The 20,317-nt window shown below is 42.1% G+C and overlaps 1 protein-coding gene across 3 annotated transcripts in view; it reads left to right on the top strand.

Annotated features, from left to right (window-relative positions):
* The window catches only part of LOC129336188 (solute carrier family 23 member 1-like), a 94,512-nt gene that overhangs the window by 44,610 nt on the left and 29,585 nt on the right, over positions 1 to 20,317 (top strand). For all 3 annotated transcript variants that reach the window (XM_054989237.1, XM_054989239.1, XM_054989238.1), the window contains 2 exons: positions 4,114 to 4,263; positions 4,611 to 4,768. In XM_054989237.1, coding sequence (XP_054845212.1) covers positions 4,114 to 4,263; positions 4,611 to 4,768 — 308 coding nt within the window. The remainder of the gene's footprint in view (positions 1 to 4,113; positions 4,264 to 4,610; positions 4,769 to 20,317) is intronic.

Below are 20,317 nucleotides of genomic sequence, written 5' to 3'. Positions count from 1 at the left end.
CATATATGTAGGGGAGAACTATAGTAGATAAAATGCTGAAGTAAAATATTTCCAAGCCATAAGATATGAAATGATGTTTTAAAAGCTATTTAAATGCCTTGATTAAAAATTATACCTGCCAATAGTGCATTTACTAGATATTTATTGGTTCTCCACTATCCTTTAAAAATTAATTACTATTCATATTTCCAACCATATTTTCCAATTATAACAATGATTAAAAAAAAGTTGTAATTTATCCTGGAATGACTGATTCCAGCACATTATAAATAATTCCCATTTCTCAATAAATTTATTATTACCAGAATTTACTCTAACAGCGCAATCCTGAGGGGAAGGGCCAAAGTGCTCTGGGAACCGACCAGGAGTTATGTTGGTGTACGCTGGACTAGCATTGACGTAAACACCCCTACGCTGGCCCAGCAGCCCAGCACCACTCAACTGGGTCGTTTACCTGTACTCAGTCGTGGCAGCCAGGCACACACATAATCATGGTTTAAGTTCCTACACCAGTATGTTAGGGGGCGTGCCAGCAGGTGGGGTGTGAGTTAATAGGCTTCCTAAGCCATTTCAGGTTCAGGAATGCCCCAGCAGCGGCGGAAAGTTATGCCATTAAAAAAATGGTGTTTCCCATAGGCACCTATTTTATGGGGAAATTTGACTGCTTCTCCGTGCCTAGCCCTGCCCAAGCGACCCAGCAGAGGAGGATGCAGCTTACTCCGGGGGACAATCCGCTTGCACCCCTGCAGTGGCGAAGCCTCCTTCCCTCCACCAATCAGCTCTCCAGGCACCCTACATAGCCCCAGCTGGGGTGCCCATGATCCCAAGTAATTAGGGAGGTGGCCAAAGGCTGTGCTAGAGGCAGACAGACCACGAGGTGGTGGAGAACATTTGTGGTGTTGGAAGAAGAGTGTGCAGAGGGGACTTTGCAAAATCCAGGGCATGTTTCACACTCACATGTGGGAGGAGAGTAACATCCGGAATGTCTGACTAACAATTAACACCCGGGTTCCTCTGCAGGTTATCCATCCCCCAAGGCCCGGCTCAGGGAGGGGCAAGTGCACACCAACAGGTTAGAAGGAGCTTGGGAGGCAATAGCCCCAGCTCGCTTGTTCACATCAGCCCCCCTCCCCTCACCCGTGCCCCCCCAAACACCAGCCCCTGGGATGCTTGCCAAAGAGGCAGCCGCCCAGGGAGTTGTGCTCAGTGCAGCTATTTCAAGGGGAGGGTTCTAATCAATTCATGGTGGGGCACTGCTCACACCCCCTTGGTCAGCTCCCCCCCCCCCTTGGGCAGAGGAGAGAGCACAACCGCAGAATGGGATGACTGGGTACTTACTCTGGCAACTAACTCGTGATGGTGGACACACAATCTCTTGACAGTTCTCCAGCCGTGAAAGCCTTCGACAATAAATCTCTTGACTGTCTCCCTCACAAGATCAGCACCCCAAGCATCCACAGGAATGGAACAGCCAAATGCAGATGACAAGCACCTTCCCACCAGAGGGGCATCCATCATCTCGTTGCTGACAGCACCTGAGATGATGGAGCTGCCACTGCTGCCCCTGGCCACGGACACCCTCCCAGGATGAGGCAGACCTAGCTATGGCTCATGCGAGGCCTAGCCCCTTGCCGTTTACCTTCCAGGGAGCCTGTAGTTCTGTGGGGGCTGCTGCCGCAACCAGCCACAGGGACGGAGCAATGCACCCATGGGGGTTCTTCTTCTCACCAGAGAGAGTGGGGTTCCAGACATGTGGCTGCCCATCAGTCCCCCTTTCCAACTAGGACCGTTAACCAAGGGATTTCCGAAGGAAAGAAACAGGTGGCTGAAGGTCTGAGGCCACCCCTGGATTGGCATTTCCATTTGGAATACCAGCCCAGGGAGGAAGGAACATACATGTCGTGCTGAAGGCACACACCAGCTCCCTGGTGGTGCTTCCAGGGTTCACAGTACCAATTGGACTGGCCCAGGTAGCTGGATGGCCACATGGACAGGATTAGCCCCTTGCTTACTCCCACCCACCCACTATCTCTGGGGGGCCCTTTCAGTCTCAGTGAGCAGCCCGTCTGTCCCAGCATGAGGGAGCCAGCCAGCAGCTGTGAGGGGCCCAGGTTGGCTATGGCAGTCACCAGTACATGGTTGCCATGTGCATTTCCCTGGTAGGGCACAACCAAGTTTGGTTGACGGCTCCCTCATCTGCATATGGACACCCCTCCATGGCAGCAGGGGGTGAGGGCAGCAAGTGGACCACTTCCTTCACAGCCACATGGGTGCTGCCGTGCAAGGACGACCAGCCCTGTCCAGCAGGCCATGTAATGCCAGCACAGGATGGCATTGCTGGACTGCAGGTGCTTTGTCCAGGGCAGGATGGAGGTGTCAGCAGGCAGAGGGAATCACGGCCCGTGCACTGACTGTGTCTTTACTTGCCACTTGTGTGCTTGTCAGGGACGGCACAGCCATTGGAGGATGCTGATGGCGTTGCCAGGGGAACGGCAGGGCAGGCACTCTCACCAGTGGCCTTGCTGCACCTTACTGTGTCCGGCCACCAAAGCACAGCTCTCCCAACAAAGTCCTTATGGAGTGGACTAGCGGCAACGCAGTTATACGGGCACCAGTGGGTCTCAGGATTACACAGCCAATTTACTATAATATATTAATTTTGACAATGTAAAACCCTATATTCACTTATACCAGTCTATCAGACTGATAGTATCAGTAGAGGTAATTTTTTGAAGGAGGAATTATTTTCTTTTTAACAACGAGTGTGTGAGTGAAGAAAGCCAAATCCTGCCCAGTACCCTGCCTTTTCTGGCTGCCATTCCATTGCTTTCAGAAATTACTTGCCTGTTGGATTCAGCGCTTTGTTTTTTAAACCTGCTCTCACTATGAATGAGTAGACAGTGGAGAGCCAGAGTCTTGGGTTCAAATCCAATTCAGACATGAAGTTCACTGTCTGACTTCTTGGGTCAGTCACATTTTCACATAACCTACCTCACAGCATTGTTCTCAGGTTAAACTGGAGAAGATAACATTATGTACACCCCCCTGAGCTCATTAAGAGAGAGGAATAAAAATGTACTAAATAAATAGAAAAGTATATACATTCACATAGATCTCTTTACTTTGTATTGTTTAGCTTCTGAGTAAACATGAGGCTGTCCTCATAGAGGAATGGTAGAAATGTTCAGAGGAATAAAAGGGAGGGGGATGTATGGAGAGCATGGATATTCTCATTTGGATGTGGCTCCAATAGAGTGTATGTGTTGTGTTTTCTAAGTAGACAGCGCCAAATTCAACATCCAGCATCTCTCATTACAGGATCTCTGGTGGAAAAGGTACCATAAAGACCTTTGAAGATATTTTGGCTAGATGGACCATAGGGTCTTATTAAGACAGGAAGCTTTGTTTGTCAGCTTTTCTCATTTTAAACATGATTGTGCATTTATTCAAGGTTCTGTGGTACTTAAGCTGGTCCATTCTCAGTGTTGGAGGAGGTTGTGCCTTTTAGGCTTCCAATACTAAATTGCTTTGCAGTAGTTAATCCTGTAAATCAAAACTTCCTGCTGTTGCTGCTTAGAAAGTACTCAGACCATAGGCAAATAACTCACTACTAGGCGATGAACAAAAATGCACGTCCATTATACAAAATGCACTATGTAGATGAGTAGTGACTGAACTAGTAAGATTTATTATTACTCTTACCTATGAATCCTACCCTCTCCTTCAAGGAGCTCATCAGAGTATACATGGGGTTCTCAAGATAAGAAGCTGTTTTACTAATTCATGATGATTATTGTTATATAGTCTACTTAACATGTAGGATGCTTTACGGTCTTTCTCATCTTTCTGCTCAGAACAAATATGTGAAGTAGGTTGCTAGATTCCTTGACTTACACATAGCGGTTGCCATCTGCCTGGAGAAAATAATATCCTGTCCCCATAACAGAGGCTTAATGGGATGTTATTTTAATAATGAAATAAAAGCAACAGGAAAAGTGGAGTAGTTGTAAAATCTATATGCAAGATTTGTAAATAGTTCCCAGGGAAATGAATAGTGGCGTCCTGTCCTCCCCTTCAAACACTAACTGGAATGTTTTGTCTTGTCTCCTGAAGATTGATGATGGAGGACATTACTGTAACTTTTCTGATGCTGGTGCCACAGTTCCAGGCTGTGAAGAAAAGCAGAAATGTCTTTGCAGCAACCTTGCTTACTCGGTCACAGATATCCCACCATGGTACCTCTGCATCTTTTTGGGGATTCAGGTGAGACACAAAAGAACAAGTAACTTAGAGGTTCTTGGTGCGAGTTTAGTGAGTGACAAGGTGAGCAAAAATATAGCTGAGAATAAATAGTTAAAGAAAGATATGCTTCATGTTAGCGCCAAATCCATCGTGGCCAGCTATTGCATGTTGATATGGGTTAGTCAAGTTCTGGGTCTATTCTAACCTCTAGTGGAAAACTAAGAGAGGGCATTGAGTGCTGTTTATTGGTGTGGTTTTCACTTCCCAAATATTGTTTAGGGAGTTTCTCCTACTATTAATATTGTGCTGTTGTACTGGATGAAGAGAGATCTTTTTCCTCAGACTATTTTTCTCCCTCTGGTTGTTAGCACTACCTGACAGCGCTTGGAGGTCTTGTTGCCATTCCTATCATTCTCTCCAGAGGGCTTTGCCTGGAACATGATATCCTGACACAGAGTCATCTGATCAGCACCATCTTCTTTGTCTCGGGGATCTGCACTCTCCTTCAAGTCATCTTTGGAGTCAGGTAGAAAAGCATGTCTGGAAATGCAGCATTACAGTTGCAAGGCAGCATTTATAAGACTGAGATTGATGTGATACATCTCCATTGGTTAGCATGAACAGTACATGTTGAATGAGAATTAGTAGCCATATTTGCTGGAAGAACAACAAAATCAACAGGAAGATTATCTGTTTGTTTCAATGGACTTGGGGTCAGGATCCTGGTCACATCTTTGTCATATGGTTCTTCCAAGGAGGTTCAGGGCAGGCCCTTGATTCTCCCCTTCCTGTTTGTGAAGTAGATTAGGCTGAGAGAGAATGACTGGCCCTCTCAGTGAGTTTCATGGTAAGAGCAGGGATTTAATTATTTTACTTCAGATTTTGATTAATTCTACTAAAATAAGTTTATACATTTCCTGGATACTATTTCCATATCTTTGCTTTCATGCTTAATCTCTTTACTGTCATTCAATTTTCTTCTCTATAGCTAATAATCATGAGATTTTTCTCCAGAGAATCTGTTTCAGTGGCCAAGTTCCAGATTTTTTTCTGGTACTGATCTAAAGAACCAGTGTGAAAGGTCATCAGCTGACCATTTCAGGAAGTACACAGAATCTTATCTGCCATTCCTAATTCATGCTGAAGTTGTTGGTGGGTTTTCTGTGGAGGTTGGATGTTGTCAGAAAGTTGTGCCTGTAACAGTATTGGGGCCATTTCATATCATCAAAAAGCATTCCAGTGTAGCAACAGCATGCAAAAGAGCACCCAAGGACTCCATCAGGACCCAAGAAAGGCTTCCTACCTTGCACAGTTTTTAACAGTAGTTTGAACAGGCATGAGAATAATGCCAGGGAGAATTTAGTTTAATCTGAGGCCTGAGGTAAGAATAATCCATTAATTAACATTCTCTGTAATAGGGAAAGAACAACATCAGCTCTTAGCCTTTTGCTGATCTCTAGCTTTTCTAATGGCCTATTTATATATTATGTAACTAAGAATTCTTAAATTGCAGTATTTTACTCTGTGGATTTCTTACTCTATATTTTGCTGGATGGACTATAGTTATGTGTAGCTGGGATGAAAAACCTGCTTCTTTGAGCCCCTCTTCCATTTCTACCAACCACATGCTTATGGTTACTGAGCATAATCAGCTGTCTGATCACCAATAATCACCTTATGTCTACTGCAAATCCTAGTGAGTTGTAGTGTACGGAATGTGAAAGTTAGAATTTTCTGAGGAAGCAGTTTCTTCCACTAATAAGATGAAATTTGAGACAGTTGTTACAAAATTCCATATAAAGCAGCACCTATTGTTGTTTGCTCAGCCCTGGAATATTTAAAAGGGATAGGAAATAGCCCTTTAAGGAAATGACTGTCTCCTTGCCACGCAGCTTAGATTAATTTCCTATATTGGCTCTTCTTTGAATTAGGGTTGCCAGCCTGTAGGTGGTGCCTAGAGATCTCCCAGAACTACAACTGATCGTAACGCCATAGAGATCAGTTTTCCTGGAGAAAATGGCTGCTTTGGAGGGTGGAGATTATGGTATTATAGCCTGCCGAGGTCTCTCCCATCCCCAAACCCTGTGCTTTGCAGGCTGCACTCCCCAGATCTCCAAGAATTCCCCAGCTTGGACCTGGCAAGCCTACTTTGAATGCAGGAATGTGATAAAATCATGTTTTTACCCTGAATTGGATCAGTCTTAAATAAATACTACTCTATATCTATCCATACACAAAGAATAAAGGGGGGAAATCTACTCTTTTGCCATTCTTTATTCACAATCTTTGTGAGTAAAATCAAGTAGTCTTAATTGTAACAGGACACTAAGTGGTTTTTACCTTGCCCTAGGGAAATCATGGAATTCCTCAATAAGCCTTTATATGATAGCACATCAAGTTCATGACTATGCAAAAGCAAGAACGAGAACCTATTGTTTTTCTGCTATGTTTGTAATGCCTTTTTTTATACATAGCTCCATGGGAACCTAAGTTTCGTCAGTATGTTAAATATTTTCTATTCCTTGGCTCAATCATCAATCATAAAGGAGACTGCAACCAAGAAATCAGGAGATTAAGACTTAGAAGGGCAGCCATGAAGGAACTAGAAAACATCCTTAAGAATAAGGATGTGTCTCTGGGCATCATTCAAGATCAAAATAATTCATACTATGACATTCCCCATTACTATTTATGGATGTGAAAGTTAGACAGTGAAGAAACCAAAAAAGAAGAAAGCTGATTAATTTGAAAAGTGGTTTTACAGTTACCACGGATCACCAAAAGACAAATTAGTAGGTTCTAGATCAAATCAAGCCTAAATTCTCCCTAGAAGCTAAAGTGACGAGGCTGAGGCTATCATATCTTGGTCACATCACAAGAAGACAAGATTCACTGGAAATGACAATAGTGCTAGGAAAGGTGGAAGGCAATAGGAAAAGAGGAGTATGCAGAATTAAATGGCATTAAACTCAATAAAGGAAGGCAGGCACGTATGAGAAATATGCAGAGCTTGCTGGTGGGTCAAAGAGGGGCAAACTCAAAATAAACCTGTCATGGAGTGCTGCATTCCAGCATCACCAAAGGAAGCAATTCCAGGGTCTGATTTTGACAGAGCTTCTTTTGAACAGCATTTGTACAGCATCATGAGACTCTCCTAAAGGAAGGAACACCTACAGTTTTTGTGTATGTCTTTGTTCTTACCAGGCTTCAAGAATGGAAGCAAAACAAACAGTTATGCAAAATAACAATGTGTTTGTTTTCTCAATAATGAAACTCTAACCCAAGGGCACAGATTGTTCAGAGTAAAATAAGATCCTAATTTACTTAAGAGTTCATTGCCCCTCACTAGCCCAACTAGCTTTTCAACTTCACAATGGCCCTTTTGATTCTGCTCTGGGCTGGCTATAGTGTCCAGAGCCACTCAGATGAATCTTTCTAAAATAATTACATATTAAGTTACATGGAATGTACCTGCGTTTAACAATGTTTATGCAGTATATAGCAGTTATTTAGAGGCCCAAGCAGAAGCTCTCAAGGGCCCTGTGGTATAACTATTTCTTGTGATTACCAGCTGTTCATGCTGGGGGGTTGAATTGATGATCATGGTGCAGGTGAGGGAAGGGGTATTGGACAGTACAGGAGCTTTGGTGACAGTGCAGATGTGCCTCCTTAAACACTTTGGTACAAGCTTTATTGGTCTATGCTCCTTGAAGCATCCTCATGGTATTTAAGGGGGCAAGTCAGTTTCATATTATGCATTTGCCTCAGTGCTGCTATAGTATTGTTGATGGCTGGTGGGGTACAGGAAGAACACTGGACCAATCAGAGCTTCCTTTCAATGTAGGTAGGAGAGGCTGTTGCTGTAAAAGGGCTCCTCTGTTAAAGAGAGGGGGGGCATTTGGATTCTTGGTTTTGCACTCTTTTTATTGGCTGATCTAGCTACTGACCCAGAGATTTAAAAAATCAGACAAACCAGTAAAATGTCAGCCAGGTAGGAACCCTAGAGTCAAGAATCTGGCACACTAAATAATTTGGGGGTGTTTTCAAGTTTCCTGTTCTGGCCCCCAGGCTCAGCAGGATGGGCCCGAAATGCAAGCTTATAGCTAGAGATTAGTGAGCACTAGTTGGTCAACCTCTGTTTTTGTTTCCCCACTTCCTTTCCCAGTGCAGCCTGGGAATTGTTCCCAGAGCCCTGGCATTAATGAAGAAGAGAGGCCCTTTAGGCTATCCAGTCCAGAGTCTAACATTTCCTGACTGCACCACTGCATATTTGCTAGGCAAGGCCCTCTGTTATACAGATCACTTTAATCAGGCTTGAGGCCACTTCTTTCAGGTTATTAGACTAATTGGTTCATTGGATTGCATCAATTACATTTATTCTGCCCTTCACCCAAGGAGCTCAGATTGGCTGATGTACTGGTTGTCCTACTTCAGGGATGCACAAACCAAACAATTAAATGGGTCAGAATGGTCCTTGGTTTGTAGCTAAGTGGGCTGCCTCAGCCCCACCCTGTGACATCACCATGCCCCAACCCTGTACAAGCTTCTGATAGTGATTACAGTTACCTACAGCCATTCAGAGCAAAAGAGAGAGAGAGAGAGAGAGAAGGAGGAGGAAGAAAATATTCCCGCAACTGAGCATTGCACATAGTCTGTCACTAAGTCATGGTTAGTGGCTTAGACACCAACCATAGCTCCAAACAGGGTAATTTGCAGTGCAAACCTATGCATGCTTACTTAGAAGTAAGTTCTAGTTTACTCAATGGGGCTTACTCTTAAGTAAGAATTCATAGGTTTGAATGCAGAATACATTTGAACTGTTTGAGTAAAGGGATGTGAGGGGGAGTTGCAAGAAAGAGAGAGGAGGGGAGCTTTGCAATGGGAGGGGGAACATTCACCAGAGCAAGAGTTTGTGCTGCAGGTGCCCCAGGTTGAGGTTCAGTTGAGCACTGCTGACAATTTGAGGCAAGATGGACCTTCTATCCCAGGACCACTAGCAGTAACCCCTGTTGTGGAGGGGAGACTCCAGCCAGGTCTCAGCAGCATGAAGAACTGCTCTCCCAAGCCCCAAAGCAGCTCAGCCACCACTACTGCAATTCCCCTAACCCTACCTTCACTGTACAAACGCTAAGATGAGCTTGGGTGAGATGTGCAAACACTACGGCATTGTGGTCACCACAGCAACATCAGTGCCCTGGCTGGCTATAATGCAAGAATGAGATGTCTTGCCGGAGGTAAGCTTCTCTTGTGAGACATCTAAGACTGTCTCTGGAGCCTGCTGAGATCCTGCAGTTTTTATGGTGGCCTTGCCTTTTGGGCCTCATCTTGCTGGTACCCATCTCTTCCCAGCGGAGGGCAGCCAACCACATTGTGAGTTAGCTCCAGTGGAAGCCTTGGACGTCTCATGGGAAGTGGGCTGCTTCTGTGAGATATCTGGAGCCATCTGAGAGGCTACAGCTGCTATGATTGACCATAGTGCCTCAGACCCACCTGGGAAGGGTGAATTTCTTTCATGCCACAGCATCCCCCAGCCTCATACAAGGGGATACAGATTATGGTTGCTGACTGGGGTGTCTGGCATGCCTCCATGGACCATGTGTACCTGGTCATATGTTATGTACGCGTACCCTGTTTTATCCTCACAACAGAGCCTTTTAAAGTCATTTCGGCTGAAAGTTTGCCAGATATCTCTGAATTTTCTTCATGGGTGAGTAGGAATTTGATTCCAGGCATCCCAGGTCTAAGTCCTCACTTTGGTTCTGAATGCAAGAAGGAAAATTATCTTTGGTTCCAGCAGATTACAAAATCATGATGTAAAATCCAAAACAAAGTTTTTGCTAATGTCTTTGACTACCGCTAACACTTGTGACAGCAGAACAAAACAGCAACATTACCCCAATATAATGAAAAGTTTGAGATAAGAAGAAAACCATTTCCGAAATATATTTTCCCCACATCTAGCCACTATAATGAATGATTACTGTAACCTTTTCTTGTGGTTTTAGTCTGATTGTCAAATAAGTGGAACAATGAATACTTCAGAAAGTAACCTCTCACTATTTCCAGTAGGATTACTGAGCTCAAGTTTATAGCAACAACTCTTCCTTTGAAGTCTTAGGTACATTCAGTGCAGTAACATTTGATAATTTTTCCTTGCAAAGGCCTATCTCAAGTTTGATCTCAAGGTGGAAAGGCCTATGGGCAGTCTCTTGAAGGCAAATATTAACTAGCCCTGTGACTCAAGTAAACTGTAATTAAGATGAAGGGGTGTGTATTTAGGTAATGTGCTTTGTTCATTACCTAAATAAAATATAGCATCCCTTGGAGCAATGTTTAAAATACACACACACACTATTGATATTAGAGATTCAAAAGAGAGCTGTTTCAGGAATGAATAGTGGAAGTTGGATATGAATAAAGGAGCATTTCTTGAAAACCCCCTACTATGTTTGCATTCGTCCTGGATAGATGTCCCTAAAACATCGCATTTCTTGCCACTGCTATATCAGCTAAACTGGCAGGAGGCACTGGCATGGCGTGGGAGTAGGTGACCAGTGTGGCTTACTCCAGTTGTCATCTTCCACTAGACTCACTGTGATGCAGCTTGGGTCCAAAACAGGCTGCAGAGGCACTGCACTCTGCTATAGAGCATGTGAGAGCAGCATTGCAGAAGGTATCCCCTTATTTGTGCAATTGCCAGGCTTCAAGACAGCCTTTGCCCCTGCATGAGAGGAGGCACATCCCTGTCCTACTCCTGCTCTTGCAAGGCTCCAAGGTGGGCTTGAAGACCATACGGGCATCACTAGAGGAGTCGTCCTCTCACTCTTGACACTATCAGGCTCCAAGACTCAGAGGGGGTAGAATTATGGCATGGCCATTCTAGTTGGCAGCATATATACTGAGCTGGTGTAGCAACAAAAACAGCCTCTTATCAGATTTTGATTCATGGGGAGCGTTCCTGCGCTTTGCAGTAGGATGCTTTGGACTCCAAATGGGCTGAATTGAGCCCGTTTGGGGCCCAAATCCGCCTGCTGCAAAGCACACGCTCCCAGCCCCTGTATGATGACATTACTTCCCAGAAATGTGCATGCGAAGACATAGAAGAAGTTGAGTACCAGGTCTCCCCGCCCCCCACCGCTTGGGTGACCTGGATGTGTAGAACAAAGCCTTCCCCTGAAGTCGACTCTTTGGCACTGGTATTCAAGAATATGGAGGTTCCCTTTACTCACCATGACTAGTAGTCACTGATATACCTATCTTCTATTAATTTCATGGACATCCTAAAATAAAAAACTTTGTTTTGCTTCTGATAATTATCAGGTAAGAATCTCAAAATTGGAGGCAGGTAAGTAGCATTGCTAAATAGCTAGAACAACATGGCCAAGTATTTTGTTTGTTTTGTATTTGCTGTTACTAAAATAACCCATGCAAAGTTGCACTTAGTTCTGCTGGGGGTGGGGGGACACAAGTGCATAGCTAGCTCCCTCACCGCTTTGTGTGTGTGTGAGAGAGAGAATGAAAGAAATTTAAATTGTGATAGAGGCAGAGGAGAAAATATTTCAGCATTCCCTTTTTAATGACCTCTCCACAGTCTTCCAAACAGTATTCCAGTGCTGCTAATTAGCTTTAACAAAACAAACCCTTTCAAGATCCTAGTTCGTCTAGTTATGAAAGTTAGCCAATCTGGACTGGAAGGTCTGCTGTAGTGCTGTTTGGTCTTTTGTTTTGTGAATCACTAAGGTGGCCCCCTTATCTGCTATGAACGTCACACACTCAGTTTTCAGGCATATTGTTTTGTATTAACCATGTAAATAGGATGGAAAGCCCTGCAAATAGCGCTGAAATAATGTACATTCGACCAAATGTGTCGTTTAGTAACAGCGTTATATAGACAAATAGAGGACAATCAGCATAAGAAGCAGCCTAGATGGAAGGAGCCCTTTGGTTGAACTTGCAGCCACCAAAAATGTAGAGCAGAAGGACAAGAGTTGTCAGTCGTTACTAGTGATGTCCCAGGAAATATCTCATGATACTTGTATGGCTCCAATTTTAGATGTTTTAAATGCTGTTTTTCCTTGGTTGTTTGATTCATCCTGGGTTTGATTGCTCTTCGGATTTCATTTCTGGAGTAGCCATTTGCCTGAAGTGCGTGGTTTAGATGATTAATTTCCTCACTGAGAAAGTGCGGCTCACATATCCGTCTTGCACGATCCACTAATGTTTTCATTATGCCTCTTTTCTGTCGGGGGTGGTGATTGGAGTTTTTGTGTAAGTACCGATCAGTGTGAAGAAGAGCAATCAAACCCAGGATGAATCAAACAACCAAGGAAAAACAGTCTCCTACAGGAAAAGTGTTTTTGCCATATATCAAAGGAATTACTGATCAGATGGGAAATCTTATGAAAAAGCATAACCTTCAAGCAGTATTCAGACCCACCCGAAAAATACAACAGATGCTACGATCAGCAAAAGACAGTAGAGACCCCCTCACCTCTGCAGGAGTATACCGTATACCCTGCAGCTGTGGACAAGTTTACATCGGGACCACAAAGCGTAGCATCCAGACAAGAATAAAAGAACATGAAAGACACTGCAGACTTGGACAACCAGAAAAATCAGCAGTGGCTGAACATAGCCTAACGCAAACAGGGCACAGTATCTTATTCCAGGACACCAAAATACTGGACAACACTTCCAACTACTTTGTCAGACTGCACAGGGAAGCCATTGAAATTCACAAGCATAAGCAAAACTTCAACAGGAAAGAAGAAACCTTAAGAATGAACAGAGCATGGTTTCCAGTTCTGAAAAACACCAGGCTAACAAAACACTCTATACACGACAATAGCCCTGCAGAGAAGATTAGCACATCAAGTACCAATCCATATGCAAAAGAACCTCCTCAGGATACAGTGAAGCCTCCCGCCATTAGCATTCCACACCCTGGGAAACTCTTACAGGATGACTCAGCTCAACCCCACCCCTCCTGAGTAGATACAAATGACCTACATCTTTTCCACACTGTGACACTGAGAGATCTCTGTCTTTTGGTGCTACACCTCTGAAGATGCCAGCCACAGCTGCTGGCGAAACGTCAGGAACTACAATGCCAAGACCACGGCAATACAGCCCGGAAAACCCACAACAACCATCGTTCTCCGGCCGTGAAAGCCTTCGACAATACATCGACAAGAACAAGCTTGGCAAGGATGCAAGCATGCAGATGCTGTATTTAATTACAGAACTTCAACTTCCCATCTATCAGAAAACCTTAAGGCAATGTGCTTTCTACAAAGCAGAGTGTCTGATGGGTACTTGCACTTCCAATTTCACTTGTAACTGCAGCAAAATGCTTGTGTGATTGTCACAAGTGACAATCTGCACATGCTTTTTGACGTGTAATTTTTGAAGCAATATCAATATTTTGCAAGAGGAAGTGAACAGCTAAGCTGGTAGAAGTAGGGACCAGGATGGTTTTCTGAAAGGCTTTGAAGACTTATTTCCATTTGATGGCGTCTGTCAATGTTCTTCAAAATTTTCATTCCTAGGGACCTGTCTTTAACTCTAATCTGTAGCATGGTGACTTCCGGTTTGGGATCCATGGAGGTCTAACGCAGCTCTAATCGTGGAGCTGACCGGGCTGCCGTTTTAGCGGCCGGCGGGGCAAATCTAGCCCGCGGCCACCTGCTCCCAGGCGGGGAACAGGCAAAGAACGCTCAAGCACCTCAGGGCGCGTTGATCTCGGGCGAAAGGGGGTTCTGCGCTAAGGACTCTCTCTCGTCCCTTGAGGTCCCACCCTACAACAGGTCGGCATAAATCTCTGCGGCAGATCCGGGGCCAGTGCAGCTGGCATAAGATCTTCATGCCCAAGCTTCAGCAGGGGAAAGTAATTTCGGAAGAGAATTTGAAATCGAAGCAGTGATTACAACCCAGAAAGACGCTTGAAAAGGTAAAGATCACTATCTCTCAAACCGGGACAGATTGCTTAAAGTAACGAGGCTTTAAAGTGAACTTTTAAACTGCAACAGATGGATTATATTGAGGAAATGATCCGGCAAGAATTAGATCAGAAAAAGGGCTAAGTTAAACGAAGTTATTGAAGAAAATAGACAATTGTTTACCATACCTGTGGTTATAAAGTGATAGCAGGCTGTGAGAAAACTTCTATCATCGCGAGAGCTGCAGTGGAGAGTCGGCAAACAGGAAGTGCGTAATAGTGATAGAGTTGTTCGAGAGAGATAGTCCTTATCGGAGGACAGGAAGAAGGGGACCGCCATTTTTGAAAAGGGAAGGGCATTGACTTCAACAGGAGCGGAAGTAGGACATTTTGGATTACAAAAAGACCATAGAAAAACCATAGAGAAAAGACGCCCGACATTTTGGACTTTGCAAACGTCTCCTGTTTATTTTAAAAACCGGGACATTTAAATTACTTTAAAGGGACATTAATCTAGACGCCACGGAGTTAAGGAAACGTGCAGACTCGTGGGAGCGAGGTAAATCAAGCCCCACGATGTCGAAGAAAGAGTGGCAAACAGCTATTGAGAACTTGGACAAAAAATTTTTGGAAATGTTAAAGGAACTGAAGGAAACAAAACAGGAGTTGGTGAGAGAAGTTAAAGATGTCAAAGAGACAGTAAAAAACGAACTGGCGGAGGTGAAGAAGGGAATGGAAACAATACAAACCGACCTACAGGCAGCGCAGCAGAAAGTTAATGTTGTGGAGAAAGCGATGGAGAATCTTACTGAGACGCAACGAACGGACATGAGAGTGATGAGGGGAAGAATGGCAGTTGCGGAGAGTAAATATATGGAGAAACAGCTGAGGTTTCGAGGTTTGCCGGAAGTAGAGGCAAAGACAGCACAAGAACAGGTGACTGAAGTGTTAGCTGAATACCTGGGAAAGGAGGAGGAGGAAGTTGTGGCTATCCTAGATGTGGTGTACCGAATAAATTCCAGATTTGCGACCCAGAGGAAATTACCAAGGGATGTGATTGTGCAATTTACGACAAGGAATATAAGAGAAATGATAGTGAGTAAACAGTTCCAAGATCCATTGGTAGTCGATGGCAAGATGATTATCATCATGAAGGAGTTACCCAGATCGGTGTTGCTTGATCGGAAAAAATACAAAGTGCTTGTCCAGAAGTTGAAGGACATGAAAATAAGATACAGATGGGAATTACCGGAAGGGATATCTTTTGAATTTGGAGGAATGAAAAAGCGCATTAGATCTGAATTTGAGATGGAAAAGTTTATGAGGGACAATGAAAAGGACTTACCAACAACAAGGTTATGAATATGGAGTGTAAAGTTTTATCTTGGAATGTAAATGGACTTAATTCACCCAAAAAGAGAAAAAGTACTTTCCACTGGCTACTAAAACAAAAATGTGATATTGTATGTTTGCAAGAGACCCATATCAGAAATCAGGATGTTAAATATCTTAAAGTGAGTAAGTTGGGCACGGATTTTGTAGCGGCCTCAAAAAAGAAAAAAAAGGGAGTGGTATTATATATAAAAGAGGAGCTACAGCCGAAATTAATGATTAGAGATGTGGAAGCCTGATTTATAGCAGTGGAATGTACATGGAATTTTAAAAAAGTGTTGGTAATTGGAATCTATGCACCAAATGGTGCTAAAGAGAGCTTCTTTGAGGATTTAAGGAAGCAATTAGATGAACTTTCATATGACCAGATAATCCTTGCAGGAGACTTCAATGGAATTACAAATTTGGAACAGGACAAAAAATCAGTAACTGCACAAAAGAAAAAAGGACTTTTACCAAAGACGTTTTTTGCATTAGTGCAACAGGAAACTTTGGAAGATGTGTGGAGAACGTGGAATCCCACAAGCAGACAGTACACATTTTTCTCTGCAAGACACTCTACTCTATCACGTATTGATATGATCTGGGCCTCAAAGGACTTAGTGCTTTGGACTAAGGACGTTGAAATAATGCCTATGGTGGCCTCAGATCATAATCCAATCATGTGGAAGTTTGGGAAAAGAACCAAGAGGAAAGGATGGAGAATAAATGAGGACTTGTTACAGGAGGGAGAAAATATGGAGATGTTGAGAAGGGAAACTAAGTTCTTCATACAACACAACATGAATCGAGAAGTACCAACCAACAAGGTTTGGGATGCATACAAAGCAGTAATTAGAGGCACACTAATGGACTTAAATGGAAGAGATCGAAAGAAAAGAGAGGAGAAGAGACAGGAGATTATGGAGAAAATAAAAGCCAAAGAAATACAACTAAAGAAAAGACCAGGGAAAAAGAAAATTTATCAGGATATTAAAATATTACAAGAGCAGTTGACGGCAATGAATAATAGAGAATTGGAATGGAACTTGAAAAGAATGAATCAAAAGTCGTTTGAAGGTGCAAATAAACCTGGGAAATATTTGGCATGGCAATTGAAGAAGAGAAAAGAAAAAAAGATAATAAATAAAATATGTGAGGACAATAAAGTGTATCGGGAACAGACTGCTATTAGTAGAGCCTTTTACAAATTTTATGCCAAACTGTACAGGAAAAAAGAAGTGAATAAAGACTTAATAGCGAAATACTTGGGAAAAGTAAAACTCCCAGTAATTTCGGAAGATTGGAGAGCTAAATTAAATTGTGAAATAACAGACGAAGAGATAAGGAAAGCAATACAGTCAACAAATTTGGGAAAAGCGCCAGGGCCTGATGGACTTACAGCCAAATTTTATAAGGTAATGGCCAATGAGCTGGCGCCACTTTTAAAAGAGGTGATCAATGGTGTTTTGAGAGATCAAAGAATTCCAGATACCTGGAGTGAAGCTAATATATCATTGATCCCCAAAGAGGGACAGGATTTGACTAACGTTAAAAACTATAGACCTATTTCCTTACTTAACAATGACTACAAGATCTTCGCGAAGATCTTGGCAGAGAGACTAAAGGGATGGTTAGCCGAGGTTATCGGGGAAGAACAAGCAGGCTTTTTACCAAACAGACAGATCAGAGATAACTTAAGGACAGTGATAAATGCTATTGAATACTATGATAGGCGTTGTGATAAGGAGGTTGGTTTCTTCTTTGTAGACGCGGAAAAAGCATTTGACAATTTGAACTGGGACTTTATGTTTGCCACTATGGAACAGCTACAAATGGGAGAAAGATTCATAAGAGCAGTTAAAGAAATTTATAGAGACCAAAGTGCAGCAATTGTGGTGAATGATGAGGTGACTAAGAAACTGACTATAGGTAAAGGCACAAGACAAGGTTGCCCGTTGTCTCCGCTGTTGTTTATTTTGGTATTGGAAATTCTGATGATACAGATTCGAGAAGATAATGCAATCCGCGGAATAAAGATAAAGGACTTTTCCTATAAGGTCAGAGCATTTGCAGATGACATAATGTTAATTGTGGAAGATCCAATCGAAAACATGCCTACGGTAATGGATAAAATTAAAGAGTTTGGAGAATTGGCGGGGTTTTATGTAAATAAAAAAAAATCAAAGATATTATGTAGAAATATGACTAAACAAAAGCAACAGTTATTAATGGAAATAACTGATTGTGAAGTAACAAGTAAGGTAAAATATTTGGGAATTGAACTGACTGCAAAAAATATAGATCTATTCAAGAACAATTATGAGAAACTATGGACTCAAATAGAGCAGGATTTGATTAAGTGGAATAGACTGAATCTGTCATGGCTGGGAAGAACTGCAGCAGTTAAGATGAATGTTTTGCCAAGAGTGATGTTTTTGTTACAGACAATACCAATTATCCGGGACTCTAAACAATTTGAAAAATGGCAGAGGAAAATATCGGACTTTGTGTGGTCAGGCAGGAAGCCTAGGGTGAAAATGAAAGTGTTGCAGGATTCAAAAGAAAGGGGTGGAATGCAACTGCCCAACCTGAGACTTTATTATGATGCAATCTGTCTGGTATGGTTGAAAGAGTGGATAACGCTGAAAAATTGCAAATTACTGGCCTTAGAGGGATATAAAAAACTGTTCGGTTGGCATGGATATTTATGGTACGACAAAGTGAAAGCAGACTCTATGTTTTTGCACCATTATATTCGGAGAAGCCTCTTCACAGTTTGGAAGAAATATAAAGATTACCTACAGGAAGGAACTCCCTCCTGGGTGGTTCCATATGAAGCAATTGATCCAAGAACTGTTGATAATGAACAACAGTGTTTAACGTATAAGGAGATAACTCAAATAGAGTTTTCTAAAATAAGAATAAGGACACAACAAGAGTTGTCCCCAAACTACAATTGGTTTCAATATAGACAAATTAGAGATCTTTATTACTCGGACTGTGCGAAGGGAGGAATAAGAATGGAGAATTCAGAATTAGAGAAAGTAATTTTACAAGAAGATAGAAAGGAAATCTCAAAGGTTTATAAAGTACTGTTAAAATGGTATACTGAAGATGAGGTAGTTAAAGTGCAAATGGTGAAGTGGGCTATAAACTTTAACAAAGAAATAACAATGGAGGCATGGGAATACTTGTGGAAAAATACCTTGAAGATTACGACATGTACTAATATTAAAGAGAATGTCTATAAAATGATCTACCGTTGGTATCTGACACCAAAGAAAATTGCGCTAGGGAATCTGAATATGTCTAATAAATGCTGGAAGTGTAGAAAGCATGAGGGATCTTTGTATCATATGTGGTGGACGTGTGAGGTAGCTAGGCAGTACTGGGGGGAAATAGTAAAAGTAATGAGGGAGATTTTACAATTTCAAGTTAATAAGAACCTAGAACTCCTGCTACTGAACTTGGGAATGGAGGACATTCCAGCACAATACAGGACATTGTTATTCTACATGACAGCAGCAGCCAGACTTTTGTATGCGCAGAAGTGGAAAGTACAAGAAGTGCCAACTATCGAGGATTGGACCTACAAATTGCTGTACATGGCGGAGATGGATAAAATGACAAGAAAACTGAGAGACCTTGACCCAGGGCAGTTTAACAAGGACTGGGAGAAGCTGAAACAATATCTGGCGAAAAAATGGGAGGTGGGAGGAGAACTGTGGCAGTTTGAAAATTACTGAAATATAATATAAGAAGAGGGAAGTGACTATACTGGGGTGGAGAGTTAACAGAATAATTCTAAGCAAATATCATATTTAATTATTACATAGAGTATTAGTAGTGCTATTACTATAAGAACTATAAGGATAGAAATTACATTAAATATTTTCTCTGAAAGCAAATAATAATTGTACAAGGGAGTATGAATATAGACTAGCATACGGAATGTGGATTTAGTAGACTGACTTATGTTAAATGGATATATATTGACTATTTTTGTTAGATAGCTTTACAATGGTGAAATAAGATAATTAAGATAGAAAGGATATGTAAAAGGAAGTAAAGAGCAACATATAGAATATAAGTCAAATTGATTGATTTATCATGAATGTATGCAATGTTTATAGAAGTATTAGAAGATATGCATAATGAGGGGAAAATTGTTTGTCCCGTACTGAAGAGACTAGAAAGAATAAGATAGAGCATAGAAATAGCACAATTATGATAGATAAGCTTAGAAGAATTTGAAAGTATATTTTAACAAATGTATCAAAGTTGATATGAGTAAAGGGAAAATAGAATGAGGGGTTGGAAAACTGTTGGAAGTCAATAAAAAGGGGGGGGGGAAAGGGAGGGGGTTAGAATTGGAAAATTTCAGGGAATGTGATTGTAAATGATATGGAATGTTTCTAATCCAATAAAAATTTTTACCAAAAAAAAATAAAATAATCTGTAGCATGGTTCTTTTTTACATATATTATTTTTCTTTGTTATATTTATCGATGTAGATCCAAATAGATGGGGTTGTCACTCGCTCTCACTGTTCTGTTTTTGTTATCTCCCCTCGTATCTTTTCATTTACTTCACAATGGCTGTGGTATTGCTGGTGCAACAAAGAGAAGATCACCCATCAGGTGATCTATGCTGTTCCATTGCCATGTCAGCAAACTTTAGAGACGTGGTATCAACTGTTATATTTTCTATTATTGTTTTACTTGTTTCAGGGTGCAATTTGTCCTGTCTTGAAAACCAAGAGCA

Source organism: Eublepharis macularius, chromosome 9 (genome assembly GCF_028583425.1).
Source record: "Eublepharis macularius isolate TG4126 chromosome 9, MPM_Emac_v1.0, whole genome shotgun sequence".
NCBI lineage: Eukaryota > Metazoa > Chordata > Lepidosauria > Squamata > Eublepharidae > Eublepharis > Eublepharis macularius.
The sequence above is the reverse complement of the archived record's forward strand: the minus strand, read 5'-3'. Positions and strand labels throughout refer to the sequence as shown.